Here is a 20,584-nt window from a genome sequence, read left to right as displayed (position 1 = left end):
TGACTTGCTGCAGGTGCCTTGATGTTTTTATTTGCTTTGGTTGCATAACTTGATATTTTGTGGATATCAAACACTCCATGAACAATGGACACAATCCTTTTTATGGATATCCACGTTTATTCTTCATTGTGCTCATAGAAAATGCCTGGCATCTGTGCTATGTACTGTAATTTTTAGTGCCTACCATGGAAATATAGTGAATATAAAAGAGTTATTTTCTAGTAGCTCTGATTTAAAGTTGGATAGGGCTTATTTGTTTGTAGATTCAAAAGCACTGTTGCAAGTGTGTTTCCTATATAGCACACAGCTTGCATAAGAGTGGGTAGATCATGTAGCATTATTGTTTTCTAGACACTTAAGTTTCAGCTGAATCTCAAGTCTTGGAGTCTTTTCTTAGCTTATTCTCCAGTGGCAACTCTTTGCACCTTCCTCCTAGGTGATTACTTTGGGGAACTTTCAGTGAGAAGAAACTGAATGTTAAAGGTTTGTAGGTTAGTACTGAGCATAACCTCTTTGTAGAGGGAAGGGAATTGGAGTCCTGAGTAACTTTTTCTGTGGTTTGCATTTACCACAATGCAGAGATTCTGACACTGTCTAAGGTGAGACCATTAACTGCAAGTCAGAAGTAGTGTGCAGTGAGTAAAACCAAAATGTTTGCATTCAGATGCTTGTTAGAATTGAAGGTAGCAGTCCCCATCAGAGAGCACAAGAAATGAGGTACCGTCTGTGACTGAAGTGTGAGGGAATAGTTTGAAAACATGATTCATACACTTCCTCCTCCTCCCATTCTTGAGAAGGCACTTGTCTAACCAAAGCTCTTACTAAAGAACTTGTATGAATAAATATTGAACATATGGTTTCTTTTACTAGTTTACTAATAAAGTTACAATTACTGATTGTAATGATTTCTAATTCTGAGTTAAAAGTCACCAATCATAAACATTGAGGCTGTAGCTCAGTTGAAACTAATGCAGTCTATTTTGCTTTCCCTTCCTTTTCTTACCATCAGAGGTGTCTCGCCACTTCTTGCAGCATCATTGATCCATGTTGCAGTTGAAGAAGTTCTCCGAATAGACTTTACTGAATTTAAGAAGCAAAGCGTGGAAACGGAGGAAGAAGGAGATGAGGAAAGGTTCACCTGTGAGTATATTTTTTCCTTTTGTGGTTTTCCCAGAGGCTGTATGTCGGAAGACTTCAGTGTTTTGAAATTTTTCCCAGAATATTTGGTTAGGATGTCTGGCAAGCAACAGTGAACAGAACTTATTTGCTCCTACTGTGTACCTATGGGATGTTTTGTGGGCAAGATGCAAACATGGTGTCAAGAGCCCTGGACTGACTATGTAGTTGGCTTTCTGGAAAGGGAAGAGTTTCTCTTCCCAAAAGTGACTAATGACTGAGTATGTCCACTTCTTGACTGAACTGCTTAAGAACTATTCTTCACTGGAGGAATTCACTTAAATTGAACTGATTCAGCTCCTATTTTAAGTTGATAACCTCTTCTGTTTTTTAAAGTGCCTTCTCTTTGGTGGACTGACCTTAGGTAGTTACTCCTATACTATGGTGTTGGCTTCACCAGAATTGCTCTTGTGCAGCCACATGAAAACCTTAAATTCACCTACATAATTCATCTTGCTTTTGGCTGTTCTTGGGAATCAGATTTTGGGACCTGTGGCTGATCCAGAACTTGAAACTCCAGATCTTTCTTTTGACAAGCTTCTGAACAGCATCTGTCTTTGAGTCCTTCCCCCAGACCCCCAAAAAAGATAGGATGGTGAGGGGTGAAGAACTTGAAGCATATATTTTCTGCCTGTCGTCTGCATTTTTTCCTATCTGCCTGAATCAGGGAGGAAACAGGCCTTAGTGACTGAGTACTGGGTTTGAGCTTTGTACAACAGATGGTCCTATTGCATTTACATGCTGAAGTATTTAACATTAGACTTCACCAAACCTTCACTCCCTATGCCAAGAATTTAAACAGATCAAGAAGCAGCCAGAATTTGAAGATAAAAATGGAAAAGAGAAATAAATGTCTTAAGCAAACTAGTCTGCCCTTTAAGGGGAAATAGTCACCCTTCCATTCTCCTAGGATGACTTCAAAGGCAGTTCTCCATGCCCCAGGGGAAAGGGCTGTTCATCTCCAAGCAGAGCTCTGGTACTGGCCAGGATGCTCCACTTTCCAGAAGCCTGTTTCAGTATTTACCTACAAGTCTGAAATGGGGCAAGGGGGAAAGCACTTAATCAAATCTTGTTGCACCCTGAGTATTTATTCTCTTGCCTTAATGTTTGTAGCCTTAATTTGTCTGGAGAGATTTATCACACTTCCAGCACTTTGTATGGAAAGAGTTGGCGTCATATCAACTTGGCGGGGGTCTAAATAACAAGCACCGGCTTTCCTCCTCCTCCGGAGCGCAGAAAAATGATTTTGTGGTCGACTCGAACAGAGAGCGTGAGAAGCGAAATGCAGGAAATACTAAATAAATAATAAATATTAAAAATACTAAATAAAGTATTTCTGACGAGAGAGGGAGCCCTGGGCCGGGGCTGCGGCGGGCTCGGCCTGGCTCGGCTCCGCGGCGCGCTCCGCCGGCGCGCAGGGCCCGCGGGGAGGCGATGGGCTTGCGCCCTCTGCCGCCGCTCTCGGGGAGCTGCAGCCTTCCCCGGCGCTGCGCTGCGCTCCGCAGGCGGGGTCGCCCCTCGAGGGCTGCCAGCAGCTCCTTGGGAAACTGGCTTGCAAGCGTGCACCGCAAGCCTTCAGAGACCCTTGCGGAGGGCTTTTCTAATCGGTTGGATTTTAATCTCCTTAGCCTTATTTCTGCGTTCTGTTGTACACGTTGCTCTGTGAGCAATCATGGTGACTTCAGTGCAACTAAGCTACCTTGGAGCAACGTATACTGCCTGAGTCAAGAAGAAGCTGGCGAAAGAAGAGCTTTTGGCTAGATCATTGCTAATGGACGGCAAATAAGAGATACAGGCAGCAGTGCTAGAGAATGGGTTTGGCTCAGGAAGCTGAAGGAAATATAGGTACTGATCTTCCATAAGTGGATGCTCTATTTTACAGTTACAGTACTGACCATGAGACACGGTAAAATTTTGCATTGTCAACAGTGATTTACAAGTCTCCCTTGCTTTTTCCTTTCCATTAGAGAGAACTGCATCTTACTGCATTGTGGCTTTGTGCCCCGTGGTATATCTTTTTGTGCTATCATCAAAGTTTTAGAAAAATAAGGAAGAGCATATTGTAAGCTACATATGATAATTGCGTAGGTTCTTAGTGCAAATACTTCAGAGTAGCTGGAAACGTGATCATCAAGGCATCTTTCAGTCGCATTGCTAATACATAGCAGTTCACAGCTTGTGAGCCTAGGATTATCATTCCTGTTTCTAGGTCTTATGAAGATCTTGGGCAGGTGGACCCTCAATTAGCAAATGTCATCTGAAAGACTGAGAAATTGTAATGTTTAGAAGCAGTAAGTAATGAAGAACTTCATAGGACAGGGACTGTGGGTTTTTGTTGTTGTTTTGGTTTGGGTTTTTTTTTGTCACAAACCTCTAATGTCTTCTGGAGCCCTGTATGGTGAAACTTGCACAATAATTTGTGCTGCTGTTTTAGTGTAGCGATTGGAAGGGAGCTAGAGGTTGATACAGTCTACTTTTAATATAGTGTAGGCAAAGTTGCAACATCTTTACCGAGTTCCCTCTTGAACTAGTTCAGGTTCCCTCCTCTCTCACTACTCCTTGTTGACAATTGTTCCAGAACCTTTCCTGTTTTGATAATTGAAACTTTAATTTCCATCTTATATATTCCTTCCATTTTATATACATTTGTTCTTGTGTGACCATTGTGCTTTATATCAAATAGCTATTTATCCTCCTCGTATTGAACACTATAAAAAACTGTTCAGATGCTTGCATTGCCTAGTCTCAGCAAAGAATATCTACTTTTAATGCATTAATCTTTTTGCACATTTGGACTGTGTTCATGTACCTATTATACTTGTTTTCCCTGTCTTATAATTGCTTATTACATCACTTTAACTGTACAAATAGAAAGAATGATGTTCCGTGTGCAACAGCACAGTATGGACTCTCTCTGCCTGCATTACTGTAATAACTCTCTGGAGAAAAGCATTCTTGGAATGAAAGAGAAGTGATTGTACAAGTGGTGTATGTATGTGTGCCTATATGAATACCACTATTTGATGTGGTGTACTGCAGAAGAATTTCTGGTATGAAGGCACTAAACTCCATGTCAAATTTCACCAGCTTAGTGTATTATTTTACAAATTGATAATTGTCTTGACCAATAGGTGTAGACAAGGCTGTGTAAGATCCTGTCCTATTTAATAATACTTGCATACATGATGACTTAATTTTTTAAAGTTATATCTCTCCTATTCACATCTGTAATATTAAGCAAACCAGAAAGTGATTTTGGATAGTAAGTAGTGACTGTTTATCAAAGCTTTGTGTTTAAATTTAAGCTTTCTTCATTCTCCAGGCCCAAAGGTATATCTGAAGCTGGCCATCAAATGTTGTTGAGACAGAGAAATGTTTGAGAACCTGGATTTATAAAGGGAATTCTGAAAAAAATAACGCTAGCTGCGTTAGCAGGAGTCAGGATAAAATCGAAGTAGTATAGATAATAGTTAGTTCACAGAGAGATGGATAGAACAGAAAATAGTTCATGCCACTGCAGTTTTGTAGGAAATGCTTCAATGGTTAGCAAATCTTTTTTGCTGTATAGATGATCTTTTCAATGCTTTCTTAAGTTAGTTGATTCAGCTTTGGGGCACGGTCCTTACTCAAATTACAAAATTTTAAATTATCACCTATTCTGAGAGAGACTGCATTGCAAAGCTAGACACAATCCTAAACATCATCACATTCAGTCTGATGAACAATAAGTTTGGATTAATTGATCTTTGGGAATTATCCAGAAAAGGATTTGAGTGTCTGGCTGGAGCTTTTCATGCTATACTCAATGGGTGTTTACAGTTCTGCTCTGTAATGACAAAGCAGGAAAGTGGCAGAGGTGTTCTTCTGTCCCTCTAGCTTTTACAACCCTGCGTGTTTAAAAAGATAAAGACAACAGCTTAAAATACTAATCTTCTGTTCAGTTCAACTGTGAGTTGACCTGTCATCCTCAAACATATTCTCATACTTCCTTGTTGCTTCAGTGGAAGTGGTTCAGTAAGACATAACCTAACCCTAAGCCAGACTAATACTTTTAACCCTTCTGTCTAAGACAACAGCAACTCTTAGCCAGTGTGAAGGTATTTCTACCTATACTTGATTATTTCTTTATTTTTGGGGTGCACTCCCCCCACTATATCCTGTGCATTTTACTTGTATAATAATAAATTTACATTAAATTTGCCAGACTGATTTTTGGACCTTGATGTGATTGTATGTGATCTATTGCCATAAAACTATCAGCCATTTGATAAGCCTTTATTTCGAAAGAGAACTGGTAAATAAAGTACAAGAAGGTTTTCTTATCCTTAATACTGTACTGTTCTACATTAATGCCACTTTTTCTCTGCATTATTCTCAAACTACTGTAATTCTTGCCAAGCCTGTTGAGAGGCAGAATGCTGAGTGTGTGTGTATGTAGCTTTAAGGAAAGGAACTTGAAGAAAGGACAAATTATGGTGTGTGTAAGGGAGAAAAACGGTGCACACAAGTTATTGTTTGTCTTTGTGCTGTCAGTGCTGGATGGAGACTCTTTGCAGCGTTGCTTCTTTAACAAGCTTCGGGATGTCTGCTTTGAATGGCAGAAGCAGTTGCCACCACTGAGACCACTGAAGCGTTTCCTGCTCGTTTCCATCCATGCCATCCGTAACACTCGACGGAAAATGGAGGACCGCCATGTTTTGCTCCCAGAGTTCAATCAGCTGTTTGGTTTATCAGTAAGTCTGGACAAAACTGGGGAGGTCACTTTGTTAGCTTTTCAGCATTCATATAAACATAGTGATTTAGTGATGGAGGAACTGTGAAATGCTAAGAATTTGTTGCCAGAAGTGTTTATCACATCTGTGCTGGAGCAAGGACTTGGCTCCTAACAAACTGAGTCAGTAACTACTGCCCTGATAAAGGAGAATCTTGGGACATTGGTCTTCATGTCAGAAGTGATGTAGGGAGATAGGAAGTTCACCTAATGCTATGCTGTTGTAGTTTTAATGTTCTTGTGACTGAAGTAATGCATGAAAAAAGTGGAAAACAGCAGTTAAACCAGGACAAGTACCAATTAATGAAGATACTAGATATTCAGTTATCTGCCACTTCGATTTCAGTTTATTTTCAAAGATATTGAATGGCCAACAGCAAACAAAGATGAGTAATTCCCCCACAAATTACCCATTCTATTCCTTTTGCACATGGGTAAACTGATTTTAATTGCCCTAACCTATGCAATGTCTTAGGGAAGAAGGACCAGAACAGAGAAATCTTTGCTACCAGTCTAGGAACTACTTTATTTTTGAATGCTTGCATGTCTTCCTCTCTCTCCCTCCCTACAAAAGGATGACATTGATCGAGCTTACTTTGCCGTATTTGATGGCCATGGTGGAGTGGATGCTGCCAATTATTCAGCAACCCATTTACATGTAAATGTTGGGCTACATGAAGAGATTGTTAAGAATCCAGCTGAGGCCTTGAAATGCTCTTTTCAGAAGACAGATGAAATGTTTCTTTTCAAAGCCAAAAGAGAGGTGAGTGGGTAGAGATGAATTCCATTATATTTAAAGAGTAGTGAGAACTGTTGGGCAAAATGGTATTATCTAGAAAATTTTTGCAGTAAGGTTCCTTTGAATCTTTGATTTCTTTATGAAATTATCTTGCACGAAAAAGCTTTCATTGATCAAATTATTTCTTTTTTTTTTGAGGGGAAGGAAAAACAAAATGACAGTGCTTGCAAGTTCATGAGATGAATGTTTGAAATGAAGAGTGAAGTGGTTTAAATGATCCTGACAATTCGATTGTTTGAGAGAACTCTCTGGTGCCTCTCTGCCTAAATTAGGCAGTCTCTAGATGTTCTGTTGTCCTGTCTCTTGCCTGGAAAAGAGATTTCCCTTTTCTTGAGTAATGTGGTCGCCGTCTTCCTTTCTCTTGTCTCACTGTTACTGTCAGGAGTGGTAGGAAGTTTAAAAAATATATTCATAATCATATCATAATTTAAATCATAAAAATGATTTAAATCTAAATCATAAAATGATTTAAATCAGACTCTTCAGCTTATTAAGCTTACTGATGTGCTTTGACTCAAGTTGGTAAAAGTCGAATGAACATTCTTTCTTCAGATCTTTGCAGTGGAAGGATGATTTATTATAATAGTGTTTGTATAAAAGAGCTCTTGTTATAGCAGTAACTGAATACAGATGTATTCACTGGTAATATCTTTGCTTCTGTCAGTGAGGCAGAAAAGAGGGGTCAGCATCTTCATTAGGTGCTGACTCTTCCTAATCTTTATGGAGAATCTAGGACAATTAGATTCCTTCCTTTGCACTCATCCTCATTTAAATGCCCAAAGATAAAGGGATGAATGTGGAGCAAGATGATTGTATTTGCTAATGGCAGAGGTGAGAATGCAAAAGGGTTTGAGGAGACCTATGTTCATACTGCTGAAATTCAGACCCTCTTCCCTTTCTGTTTGTCTCTTTGTATTTTCAGCAATAAAGGTCTTAGTCTCCTTAGATCAGTTTTGGAATTAATAGCAGAGAAGGAAGAACATAACTGAGGCGATATCACCTACCTAGATGCTGGAATATGTAAACAGTTTACTTTAAATCTGTCTAATCACCTGCACATTTTCTCAGGAACCTGAATTATGATTTGCACGTCTACTGTACTGCATTTAGGTTTGATTAAACCTAAATTTATAATATTGCCCTGTCACCTATAAGGGCTTGTTTAATATATTCATCTAACATACCTCTTTTCTTCCATAGAGGCTGCGGAGTGGTACAACAGGTGTATCTGCCTTGATCGTAGGGAACAAGTTGCATATAGCCTGGCTTGGGGACTCGCAGGTTATGCTGGTGCGGCAGGGAAAAGCTGTGACCTTAATGGAACCTCACAAACCAGAAAGAGAAGTAAGTTTGACTTTTTTGGGGGGTAGAGGGTTTGTTTGTTAAAGTCTATCTGTAAATTAAGGCCTGGGAAGCCATTAGCAGTCTTGCACTCCTCAACTGTTACACTATAGAGAGGTGAGAGTAAAAGTTCTGTCAGAGTATCTCTTGAAAGTCTTTGGAATCAAGGCTTCGTAAGTGTTTTGCAGCTTACCTAATTTTGTCTAGTTTGTAATTCAGAGAATGACAACTTATTTTTCCATCCACTCCTAAGTTTTGAAAAGGTGGTTCCCATCCTATGCCCCCTGAAAATACTGGTAGTACTGATAGGCCTGACTTCAGTTCCTGCTTGGACTGTCTTTTCAAAGCTAGTAGTAGTTTGCAGACTTTTATGGGATTTTATTTGTGAATTTCGAAGTGCCATTGTTATAAATGGGCTTCTTAATTTATGAGATTAGTATCTATTTGAAATGTTAGCGTAATCCAGGTCTTTCACATTATGCTATAATATCATCTAAAAGCTAGTTTTAATCTATTAGCATAACTGGCTTAAAGCATCTTTCATTTCGTACGTATTTTAAAAAGCTAGGTATTTTATTACATGGAATATGGTGAGGATCCAGCAATTTTGAGTAGCTTCCCTTTGCCTCCACGGCATGAATAACTAAAGCAGTTAAGAGTATCATTGCAAATACTACATTTCAGTGTTATGTAGTTTAGCTATCCTATCTCTTACTCCAAATATATAAATGTTTACCCAATTGCTATATGGGGTGGGAAGAAGAGGCAGGAGAGGCAGTCATGCTTACAGAAATGAACATGGTGATACAGGAAGTCAAGAATTCTGCTTTCTTTGTGGACAAGCCATGATACAGTTGTGAAGTAGGTGGGTTGCTCTCAGTAGTCTTAGTAAGTGCCCATTTCTAACTGGATTCTGATATGCTTTTGTGGTTGTGGTATTTGTTCTATACATACAGAAGCAAAAGCTGTGCATGGTTTTGGATTTTGTCTTTTTCGTCTTCAACTGGGTAACAGCAAGGTCAGTAAGTCATGAGTAGGCTTTTGACATAAAAACTGTATTCTGCTGTATTTTAGGATGAGAAAGCCCGTATTGAGGCTCTGGGTGGCTGTGTAACCTACATGGACTGCTGGCGGGTTAACGGTACCTTAGCTGTTTCCAGAGCAATTGGTAAGCTAAACCATCGGAAATAGTACAGTTCAGATTGAGTTTGATTAGAACACACAACCCGAGATTGTATATTTACTGTAAATGACATTTTGCTCAGCATGGACCAAATAGCAAACCACTCTTACTACCTTTGCCATAAGGCTAGCTGACAACTGTACTGCTTTTACATAGCTTGCATAATCTTACTGCCTTTGCTATAAGCATAGAATATTGTTTTATTTTTATATTCTAGCCATTACAGTCCTAATTGTTTTATTCTTCTAAGTCTGTTGCTTCTCATAAATGAGAAATCAGACTGCAGCATCCTCCTTCAAATTATACATATCCAACAAAGTACGGCATGTTAGCCGTAGTATTTCTCTTACGGAAAGAGCTTTCTTTGCTACTCACCAATTAGGGCAAAAGGAGAAAAGAACCTGAGCAAGAACTGTAATGTGTGGACAGAAATAGGTTTGTATAAATCCACATAATACTACTTTGGATCAATAGTAACCTGTGTTTGAGGAGTCCTTATGAAACTGAATGAAGCACGTGAGCAGATTCCTACAGCATTATGCTGTATATCCGAATAGCTAAGAAAAATCTTCTTTTCATGGCTTTTTGAAGGCTGTGTAAGAGGCACACTTGCAAATGAAGGCCTGAATATTTCCTTCACAAATATATTTCAGGGAGAAAAAGCTTGGAAAGAATTTTCTTAGTTTCCCTGCAGAGTTAGGAAAGCATCAGCTCCTTACAAACTCACTGGATTTTGGTAGCTCCCAAGAGTTCTTGACGAAATGAAGGCTTTCCAAGCTTATCCTCTGTAGCTTTTAACTGCTTTTGTCCTGCATCAAGTATCTCTGGAATATGATCTGGTTGTTCTGGAGGACAGTAGAAGCAATTGGTCGTTAAGGAAGTAACTGCCTACATTTGAAGTAATAAAGCCTTTGTTCTGATTGTTTTAGGTGACCTGTATCAGAAACCCTACATCTCTGGTGATGCAGATGGAGATTCACTTGAGCTGACTGGTTCTGAAGATTACTTGCTCCTAGCCTGCGATGGATTCTTTGATGCTATCAAACCATATGAGGTTGTAGACTTGGTCCTAGATCATTTAATGCAAACCAAAGGAGTAGGTCTCAAGGCAGCAGAAAGACTAGTGGCTGCTGCAAAGGAAAATGGATCCAGTGATAACATCACTGTTCTAGTGGTGTTCTTGAGGGACCCTCAGGACATTTTGGCAGACTGTCTCAGAGACCCTAAGAGCCTTGGGGCTGGTGAGGATGCTCGGAGCTCAGCCTTTAACTTCCTCAGCTGTGAGGCAGCAGCCACACAGTGACAGAATCTGTTTAATCCAGACCATTGAAATAAGTTAACTTAAGGAATTGCTTTCCACTGAAGAAGCCTCTAATATAATAGGCAAAACATAAAATGACAAATGGACAAACATTTAGCCAAAAAACAAGCCTCCTTTTATTGAGTTCCCACTTATCTTTTCTTCCCCTCCCTTCAAAAACTGCTGAGCAGGCTTGGAGATTTGTGCAGCTATTTTTTCCCTGGGAACAGATTCTAAAGTGTGTCTCAGGGCTGCCGGTCATATCCTTCTGCCCTGGAAGTGGTAAGAAACCATAATATGTATAAGCTAATGGGTGAGAATGCTTATTTGTGAATTCTGAGTGAAACTTTAAATTAGTGCTTAAAAAGACTGCTGTATGTTATATTTAATTTTGATGTTACTTTGGGGATTGGGAGGAGAGAAGCTGTACCATCAAAGAGAAGCTTGTTACTGTGTGTGGCCTGTAGGAACAGGCTTGGTGTACCAGAGAACTGGGTGACCAGAAGTAGCAGCCCATGTGTTGTATTAGTTACTTTTGTTTCATACCAAAGGTGATATTAAGAGAATGTTGTGACCTCTTTCCTCAAACAGAGGTTAAATTCTGTGTGTATGAGGAGGGGAAAATGAAGCTGAATGCTCCAGAGAGAGAGAGCAAGAAAGCTATCCAGAAATGTCCCCGGCAAAAATAATGCTAAATCAGCTGCTCTTTGGGATGCTCTAGTTTATAAACTGGAATCCAATACTTAACTGCACTGGATTATTTTTCCCTAGCAAACATACTTTCTTGGCTATCTGGCAACCTGGAAAGAAAGGACACTTACAGATATGTTTGAAAGAGGTCCTTTACAGGTTGTGTACGGTCTACCAGTAACACATGTTCTCTTTCTGCCATATTTTTGTGTACTATAACCAGTGAATATTTTATTTTTATTAAGGATTTATTTGTTTATTTACTGAACTTTACTTATGGAGGATTTCTTGCAGTGTTACTTTATTTTGTTGTGGTTTTTATTTAAATCAGAATTGTAAAGTGGCTATGTCTTTATTATCTGTTTTTAAAAACTGACTACCCTCAAGTGCCTTAAATATTTCACCCAAGGATAGAGATCGCTGGCTTCCTATCATATTCTGGTGAGCCACTTTATAATGTTTTTAAAATGTGATTCTTTTTTTTTTATTTCATTAATATTAATCTTTAATGCACTTAACTGTTTTATTTTTGTGAATGATTTAGTGAGAACTGGGTTTCAGGAAAACATCTCATTCAGTATTGCCAAATCTTTTGGCTTGTAGTAAAAGCTTCACAATACTTACTGTGATTTTTTTTTTTTTTCACTCCCCGCCCTTCCCCCCAGCAAAAATCGTAGTTCATCATAAAGTAACTAGCTGATTCATCGTGACTTTCATTTAAAAGCAAATATTCTGACCTTCACAAGAAAATTTAGTAACACAGACTTAAAACTGTCTAGTAACAGAATTTTGATCTTAATAGATTAAACATTAATAGATGCTTAATGTTGGCCGTATATCATCAGCTTTTTGTGTCCAAATAACTTTTTAAGGAGATGTGAAGCTAAGAAAAGGACGAAAGAATTTTAATCAACGTGTATGTCATTGTAAAAGTGTTATATCCATTACATGTTAGAGCCACTGGTTGTGTTTTAATGCTGCCTTGCTGCTGTCCAGCAGGAATCTCAACAAGATCTGAATGCTTAGTGGCAAATGTGTTAGTGATTTCTGTACCTAAACAAGAAGTGCTTTACATCTGGTGGTGAGATTGTGTGCCTAATGGAGAAGCACAACATCGCAATATGTCAGTCCTGTTGATTAAAATGTGTTGAAAATTAGCGTTGTTTAGGAGGAAATTTAGGTAGAAGAGATGACTAAACAAAGGCAGAACAGAGCAGTGCTGTTCATGTCCACACTGTCTCTGAAGTGTCAGCTAGTGTAGGATAGTGCAGTTACCTGAGCGACTTGAGCCTTTTGCCCAATTGCTGTGCAATTTAACACAGCAACTCTTCAGTGAGCTGCCATCTCATTACATAGCACCTGGGACAGGGACTTTGTTGTCTTGCTGTGGAAATACAGTAGCTTTTCCATTGGGAATGTTGTAACCACTTTTGCTGCCCTAAAATATGTGGGAAAAACTTTCTGTGACAGCAACCTGGTAGTGTAGGTGTTAATTTTTGTACTGAACCTACTTCAGCTAAAGAAGCCTTCAGATTGGCATAGTGATCCCTTTGGGCTACTGTCTTGCATCTCTGTGGTTTCTAACTCTGATACTCAGTGCCATGCTGAATTCTGATGACCACTAGTGCCTCTTGGTGCCTCGGAAATAGAGGTCTCATTATTAATATAGTAAGAGTTGCGCAGAATTGTCTGACTTCACTGCTCTCTAAAGTTTGTTATCAGAGGGTGAGGGAGAAGCTACTGTATCCTTGAAGGGAGCTGTGAAATGTTGGTAAGCTCATAGTATGGTTTAGTTCCCAAAATTTTGCCAGTTTTCTGAAACATAGATGGAACTGAACAGGCCAAGCTCTCTGTAATTATCCTTCTATTTCAACCTTTTTGGGCAGATGGAGAAAATCCAAGTCTTATAATGTGTACTTACAGCCATATGAGAATATCCCATCAAATTTGAAATGAATAAGATTGGGGGGGGGGGGAGGGGAAGAGCTATGTGTGAAATGCACATTTAGAAAGCTGTCTGTGGTAATCAAAAACTTAAAGCATTGTTCAAGAATTATTTAGGGAAGAAATTCTGCATTCTGAGAAGCTCTTCCTTTATACGAATGTTTTCATTCTGAATGACCTGGTGCATCATTTCTCTGAGACCTAAAGGGATAGGAATAGTCCTTGGGAACTAATAGATATTTTGGGGGGGAGGAGAGGAAGTGCATCATCTAGAGTACAACTTGATTTCACATACTATTTGGGGGAAAAATTGGTTTAGGATGTGTCTGACCTATTCTTGACAGTCTGATGAAAAACTATGGATTTTTTTATGAAAAAAAATTTAACTTGATGTAAATCAGTAATGTGAGTATACCAAAGGATGCAACTGTGGATTTTGGAAGAGCGTTTTTAAAATTTTATTGAAAATGATCACATAAGTGGTCTTTTCCTTGGGATGGCATAACAGCCTTCAACTTTTGTTTCCCTTGTGACTTTGATACCACTTTTAGAAGTCAGCAGCTATAATGCATAATGCTGTTACAACAAGATTATTACAAGATTATGAAGTTGAACTAAATAGTCCAAAAGCTGGAATGGTGCTATATTTTTGGATTTACAGTACTAATATGCTGCATTAGTTTTCCCTGTCTGTCTTCTTCAAACTCCTTGGGTTTCAAGTGTGGTGTTTTCTGTTTTCCTTCTCCCCCCGCCCCCTTCTCTCTCTTGGTTTCAGCACTCTACAACAAGTATGTAATTTTGGTGAGAGAATGATCACACATCTTTGGGCCTTCCTGGTGTCATCTAAAACGTTAATGCTTTTCAGCCAATGTAAGGTATTGACTGATCTGTCTGTCTCCTCATTTTCTTTCTGTTGGGTATGTTATTTTGAGCTTGCAACAAAAACAATTCTTGAGTCTAGCCAAAATCTTTGAAACCATTAAAGCTATCTGAAGGGTTCAAGACAAATGTTCAATTAAAAATTAAAGTAATTTCAGATTTATACTTGACCTCAAATGGATGTCCTTGCCTGCATTTTGGCATCCAGCTTCAGAAAAATTGCTCCTTAAAGGAGCCTGCATTTGAAGCACCATGCTTTGAAAGTCTTACCTTGTGCTTGATTGAAAACTTGCTTTTGTCATACTGCTTGGTGGGTATGCAACATCGCCTTTTGATATGGGTAATTCATTCTTCTACCTTTTCCTTCCCTACCTCTCGCTCTCCTACAAAGAAATACACCTAAAACAGCCAAGTCTTTTGGGTCTAACATAGAAAAGATTAAAATTTTAGAAATTACATGTGACTTTTTTTTTGAGAACACGTTACAGAGGCTAGAAAGGCAGGAAAATTTTTAGAAAGAGGAAAGTTAAGTAAAATCCACCCTCTAAGTGATGGAGGAGTGAAATAGAGAGACAGGAATGCATTTAAGTATTATTAATGCCTATTTTAAAAAGGAAGTGGGCTGGAAAATAGAGCTACAAATGTCAGTTCCTTAGAGTGAAATACCAGTGCTTGAAAGAATTAGAAACACACCCATTAAAAGCAAAACTCAGATGTGGTAACTCTGTCTTCAAGCAGCTAGGGATGGAATCAAAATACCTTAGCACCCTAGGTGACTTTCAGTGACTCCTCAGTCCTGGATGTTAAAGCTAATGAATGGATTTTTCTAAACGTGCTATGTATAAGGTAGTGCTAAGAGGAAACATTCAGTATATGCAGTTATTGGTCACTGTGCAACTGCTGCCGTGAGTAAATGGCGTGAAGTGTGTTAATGAATTGATACTGCTAGTGAGCTCTCAGAGGATGAGTAATTGGGCACTGAGTGGTTACAGCAGAGTTGGCAGTTGAAGTGTGTTAATCACAGTGATGACTTTAATAGCATTTAATAGACACTTATCTGAATTCAAAGCCAGATGAGATATTGCTCTTTTTAAAAGCATTTCTAGTGCTATTAGCTTTCTGTCATGAAGAGCCACTAAAATTTCTATGGTGTGTGGGGGGTTTTTTTTGGGGGGTGGGGTGGGAGGGCCAGGAGGGATTGGCCGTTTGGAAAAGTTCTTGCTCTTGCTTTCTGAATTCTGTTAATAAGTGAATAAGTTGTTTGCATTAGAAAACCCATTTTCAGTTGATAGTTTAAGGGAAAGCAGCTGTTTGGGGTTGAAACATTGCTCCCAGAAATCCTTTTAAAACAAACGAAAAGGTATTTTCAAAAGGGGTGCCTGAGGAAGCAGGTATTTCTAAATGGTATTGCCCCAAAGGCCTTAGCTTTTAAGGAACCAGCAAATGCTGTCAATATGTAAAGCGGTTATTGGGGTTGGTTGAGCTTGTTAAACTTTAAATTAAGACTGCAACTCTACTGTGTATAGGTGAGGTTTTGTTGGCTAGGTTACTCTGATCCTTGTGGATGCAGGTACTCAGTGCATAGCGCAAGATGGGGTATATTTGTTTTTGTAGTACTGAAGTATCAAACAAATGCTCTAGGGAGAAGGTGGGGGGAATGTTAGCCACAACACAGCATATTGCAGATGATTCATATGTAATTTAGCTCCAGTTAAGCCTGAATTAAATTTCCCTTCTTAGTTCTATTCTATTACTGCATAGCTGTCCCTTTCCAAAGTGGGCCTGTGCTGTCAAGCAAAATCCTACTAGGAAGTACTGGTCCCAGTCCCCTTTGTCAGGAGCAAACAACTCTTGATGGACAAAATCTCTTTCAGGAAGGGTGGGAGAGGGAGAAAAGGGAGTTTTCAAATGACTGCAAAACTTCCTAATCTATGCTAAGTTATGTATTCTCTCTAAACATTTTTATAGCTCATCTGGTACCATTTGAATAACGATGCTAAAGATGATCGCTTTTCCGCCAAACTGGTCTTAATCTTTAAAACCGACAGCACAGAAAACATGAGCATAGTCCTCCCTGCTTTCCCAAATCTAGCCACTAAAACAGCTGGCCCTGCTGAGTTTTTGTTTTGTAATGTAGACAGCACTAAGGGCTAAGCCAGCCACTTCCCGCATATGTTTTGATTGTTTTTAATATATTTGTTGGATTCTACTTTAGCTAAAGGTATTTCTATTGATTTCAGTCATGTCATCTGAAAAGCATTCAAATGGAGATGTGAGGAAGTGGATCTGAACGTGTATCTGTCAGAGACACTTCTAAAAGGCCTATCAGCTCATTTTAAGGCAGTATTTTAAGATCTTCACCTTATCTCACTGAATAGCATGGGAAGCCAAAAGCTTACAGAGAATCCTTTAAACCTTTACCTTGCCGTGACCCACCAGAACCTGCAAGCGCACAAGGCCTCCCCTAAGCCATTTCATGTTGCCAGTTTAATGTGTAGGTTTTCCAATCTGTGCATGCTGCTGCTGGTGCACACAAAAATAAACAAAAGACAGCTGTGTTGGCAGCCTAGGAAATTTAGCAAGATGCAGCTTTTGTCAAACAGAAGAGAGTAAAATCAATAGAGAAAGAAATGTTTGCATTCCAAGAAGCTTGAAAACAATGGAATAAAAAAATGCAACCTCAAAGAGTTGGCAGTGCACTGTCAACTTAAAACCACTGTTTCAAGCAAATGAATTTGTCTGCTTTGTAATGTTTGCTTTATTTTGCTAACAAACTGCCTTTAGCCAAGGTTTCATGTCTTTTTGCTGATACGCCCTTTTTAGTCTGGAGAAGATATATTTAACTTTCTGAGGAGCTGAATGAATCTGGGTTTTGTGACTATTCTAGTTAGATTATGATTATTGAATTTTCTCTCAACTGTTAAGCCTGATTACTGATTCCCAGCAGATGTTAATATAGCAAGTACTGACCTTATTAATGATTTGAATGGCTCTGCATTGCCATGCACAAGAACATCAGTTGTTCCTGTTCTAGTGGATCACTTCATAAAGTTTGTTACCATTTGGATGGCAGTGCATTAGGCATGTGGAAGGCTTGTCACTATGGCAAATGGAGCTGGAATGTCTGACCATTACTGCCAGGAGGAGGTATTTATCCTATCACCTAAAGAGTGGTGATTCCTTTGGGATATCTAAGCATAGAGATAACAGCTAGGAAACTAGAGGGATCTTATGGGGGCCTTCTCAGGGCAATTAGATACTGTGGCTTCTCTTTTGTATTGCTGTTTCCTAACTCTGTGAAAAGGCTTAAAGTTCTGCTTAATATGGGATGGTTAATGCTGCTATCTTTTTTTTTCCTTGTGGGTTTGAAATTTTTAACCCCCAACAAAACAAACATCTAGCTATTATTAAAAATAGGAAAATTTTATGCTGAAAGCATATAGCTTTTCTTATTTCCTCTTCTGAAAAAATCAGTCCTGCTCTAACTCCTCCTTATTCTCTTCCCAGTCTCCTTTTTCTTCTACCTTGTATGTGCCAGCTGAAAAAAAAAATGCTGCTTCAGAGACATTAAACTCCATTGGCTGTTAAGTTGCTGTAGTTGCCTTTTTGTAATTTGTATTTCATCTGTGTTTGTAGTGAGTGCGATCTGATTCTTGGAGGTCTGCAACTCCAAGAGTGTAGAAAGTACCATGTCAGCTAGGAAGATGCAAGACTACAACTGGTGTCTTTTTGACACTCACCAGTATTGGATATGCAGGAGGAAAATCCTATTATTTGCATGTTATTACATAGGAGTACTTATGCTTGCTTCAGGAAACAGGAGCTCTCTTATCCTGACTACAGGACTTGAGAAGTGTTCTTGTCTCTGTATCCTTTTGTTCCAGCAGAATTGTATTTTTAACCGTTTGCACTGTTTAGGGGAAAAACAAAACAAAGCCCACTTTCCAAGTTTCTTTACCTCCTCAGTTCTCCTTCTTTCCTGCCTACCTGACTGAACAGACAAGTTGGTAACTGTAGCATACTATGTGGCTAATCAGCCTTTCAGCTAATGTAATTCTGCAGTGTCTGGTCAGTATGAGAACTTCAATCCTGTACTTACTTAGCGGTAAATTAGACTTTTGTAACTACTTCTGCTGACTTAAAAATATGTGTTCTTATCAGTATTAAAATAGTCCAAGAGCGGAACTGTTGCTTTAGGCACATTTCTTGCCACTGTGTTGGCTAACGAACCTTGCATGAAAGTAAGAGGGCCAGTGACTTTGAAATAGGAGCTGTTAGCCAAGCGTTGTGGAATCCTAGTCCTTATTTATTTTGTATGTTAATCTGCACTTGTGACCTTAAGCAGAAGAGCTGTGTTACAGCAGGTTTTGTAAGCTGTGGCTTAACCAGTTATCTAGTTCCTTAAAACTCTTCTTATTCAAGCTGACTGGTTTAGTGCACAAGTCAAAAACCTGTTGTTAGTGATCATTACATGCTATGCATATTGTATGTTTGTTTATGTGGATTGTTCTAATAGTGCTTGTGTGTATTTTGCTATATTACTGTATTTTATATATATATTTATATATATAAATATATATATAATGTATTGCATGAGGTTTAATTGTTGAATTTTTTTGTATTGTCACTTTTGTATTCACAGAGTGCCTCATGTATCTATTTGCATATTGCAAGGAATGTTTCAAAGCAATGATTGGAAACAAGTGGGGATAAGAGCTCTCCAATGTAGGATCTGATGTTTTTTGAAGTATTAATAAAGCATAGTGATTTGGAGCATTGTTTGTTTCTTTTCTTAAATGTGTATTTCATTTTGGTCCTTCAAGTAGCCGAAGCCTGCAGTCATATGGCACGCATCTTTGTGGGGTTACCATGTCATACTGGTGAGTGTCACCAAATCTTGCTTTCTTCCATAGGACCTTCCTGGAAAAAGAGGCACTCCTGGAAAGCATTAAAAGGAAACAATCCTTGGATCACGAAGCATCTTGAAGAGATTGTGTTACTAAAGCCATCTTAGAAATGGCCTGTGTACTTCTGTATTCATTCATCTGATCTAAGTTTTCTTTGATTCTCTTTAGCAGCTAACAACAATAATACTGCAGGATAAGGTTGGCTTGCTACCTAATGTCTTCCAAAACTGGGGTAATGATCTGAAAATCCCTGTTTCAGCAGAGTGAGAATTTGTTGGTTACTTGCATGTTTGCCGAAGAAGCAATGTGGCAGGACAGACAGTGAATTCTTGGGGTACGTTAGGGTTAACTCTCTACAGAGCATAGAGGAAGTTTTGAGAAGGACTGCAACTTTCAAAATACAAGGGTGGCTTAGGAAATAAGCTAATTTTTGTGACTATTTCTGAAATGCTGATGATGATATCTTCAAGAGAGGAGGATGTTAAGGGCAGCAGGACAGAGATAGTGGACCTCAAAAAGCAAGCCTTAGCAGTCTTGGGCATCTGAGATATGCAGTCTTTTAGGAAGCAAGCCTAGAGGGTAAAGGATAGTTGGCAATTGCTGAAGGAGTTTGTTATTGTGCCCATACTATCTCTATCCCAGTGAACAGAAAAATAAAACTCTAGTAAGAGTCCAAGATGCTGCAGCAGAGGGAAGCAGATAAGAGGGAAGGGTAAAGACAATTCTTGGAATATAAAAATAACTGCAGTCAATCCTGAGGTAGATTTTGCTGGAGATGCTATGGGCATACTTGAACCTACTTCAGATCAGACCTTAAATGTCTTGAAAATATCTTCCATTTCATAGCTCTGAATGTTTCAAAAAAGTAATAATTCCCAATGTGGAAATTCACTTGTATTAATCCCCTGAAAACCAGCAAATTCTCAAAAAAAAAAAAAAAAAAAGTAGGTTTGGGATTTGCTTGACTACCTTTAGCAGCAGTTGCCTAATCTGTAACTTACTCAGCTCACCAGGAAGCATAAGCAACAGATAACTGCTGCTGCTGTTTTATGAGCAACTACTGGAATCCATCATCCAGGTAATGCCTCAGTCCAAAGACAGCTACAGCTGCTCTTTGAAAGCAACGCAGAGCTGAACAGAACCACTCCAATATGTTGTAGGTATCTTTGGCACTTTCTAACAGTGTGCATCTTCTTCCTATTGATCCGAGTCCATTCCAGCTGCAGTTATGTGATGTTTGAAGAGAACAGAACTGGGCCTTACTATTGTTTCTCCTTTCTGGTGCCTGACTTTGGTTTTACTGTCCCCTTTTGATTAGTAGGAAGAGAAGTCCAGGCATTGCTGATTCTTTTTGGCTGTGCCATCCTACTTGTGCATGGGTTTTTTTCTTGTCTATTGGATTGCCAATGGACCGTGTGTTCAAAATGGGGCTCATAGCCTACCTTCTGCTTGGCGATATCGGTCACCTGCAGTTCTCTGTTGCTGGGGGATTTGAGCAACAAGCAATTAATACAAAACTGTTTTAAAGCTACATGAAGTTAAATTTAGATGCCATTGATGAGGTTCAGTGTATCTAAACAAATGGTTCAATGAC

At 39.0% G+C, this 20,584-nt stretch overlaps 1 protein-coding gene across 6 annotated transcripts in view; it reads left to right on the top strand.

Moving 5' to 3' along the window:
* The window catches only part of PPM1F (protein phosphatase, Mg2+/Mn2+ dependent 1F), a 28,026-nt gene extending 9,170 nt beyond the window's left edge, over positions 1-18,856 (top strand). Inside the window, exons 2-9 of one of the 6 annotated variants that reach the window (XM_064522140.1) lie at positions 1,010-1,140; positions 5,710-5,909; positions 6,522-6,710; positions 7,947-8,090; positions 9,162-9,255; positions 10,200-10,324; positions 11,648-11,701; positions 18,726-18,856. In XM_064522140.1, coding sequence (XP_064378210.1) covers positions 1,010-1,140; positions 5,710-5,909; positions 6,522-6,710; positions 7,947-8,090; positions 9,162-9,255; positions 10,200-10,324; positions 11,648-11,674 — 910 coding nt within the window. In that variant the 3' untranslated portion in view covers positions 11,675-11,701; positions 18,726-18,856. Of the gene's footprint in view, positions 1-1,009; positions 1,141-5,709; positions 5,910-6,521; positions 6,711-7,946; positions 8,091-9,161; positions 9,256-10,199 lie in introns of all 6 variants that reach the window. The other 5 variants (XR_010392060.1, XR_010392059.1, XM_064522138.1 and 2 more) reach the window with 5 other exon arrangements.
* The last annotated feature ends 1,728 nt before the right edge of the window (positions 18,857-20,584 follow it).

This window comes from Dromaius novaehollandiae, chromosome 17 (genome assembly GCF_036370855.1).
Source record: "Dromaius novaehollandiae isolate bDroNov1 chromosome 17, bDroNov1.hap1, whole genome shotgun sequence".
Lineage (NCBI taxonomy): Eukaryota > Metazoa > Chordata > Aves > Casuariiformes > Dromaiidae > Dromaius > Dromaius novaehollandiae.
The sequence above is the reverse complement of the archived record's forward strand: the minus strand, read 5'-3'. Positions and strand labels throughout refer to the sequence as shown.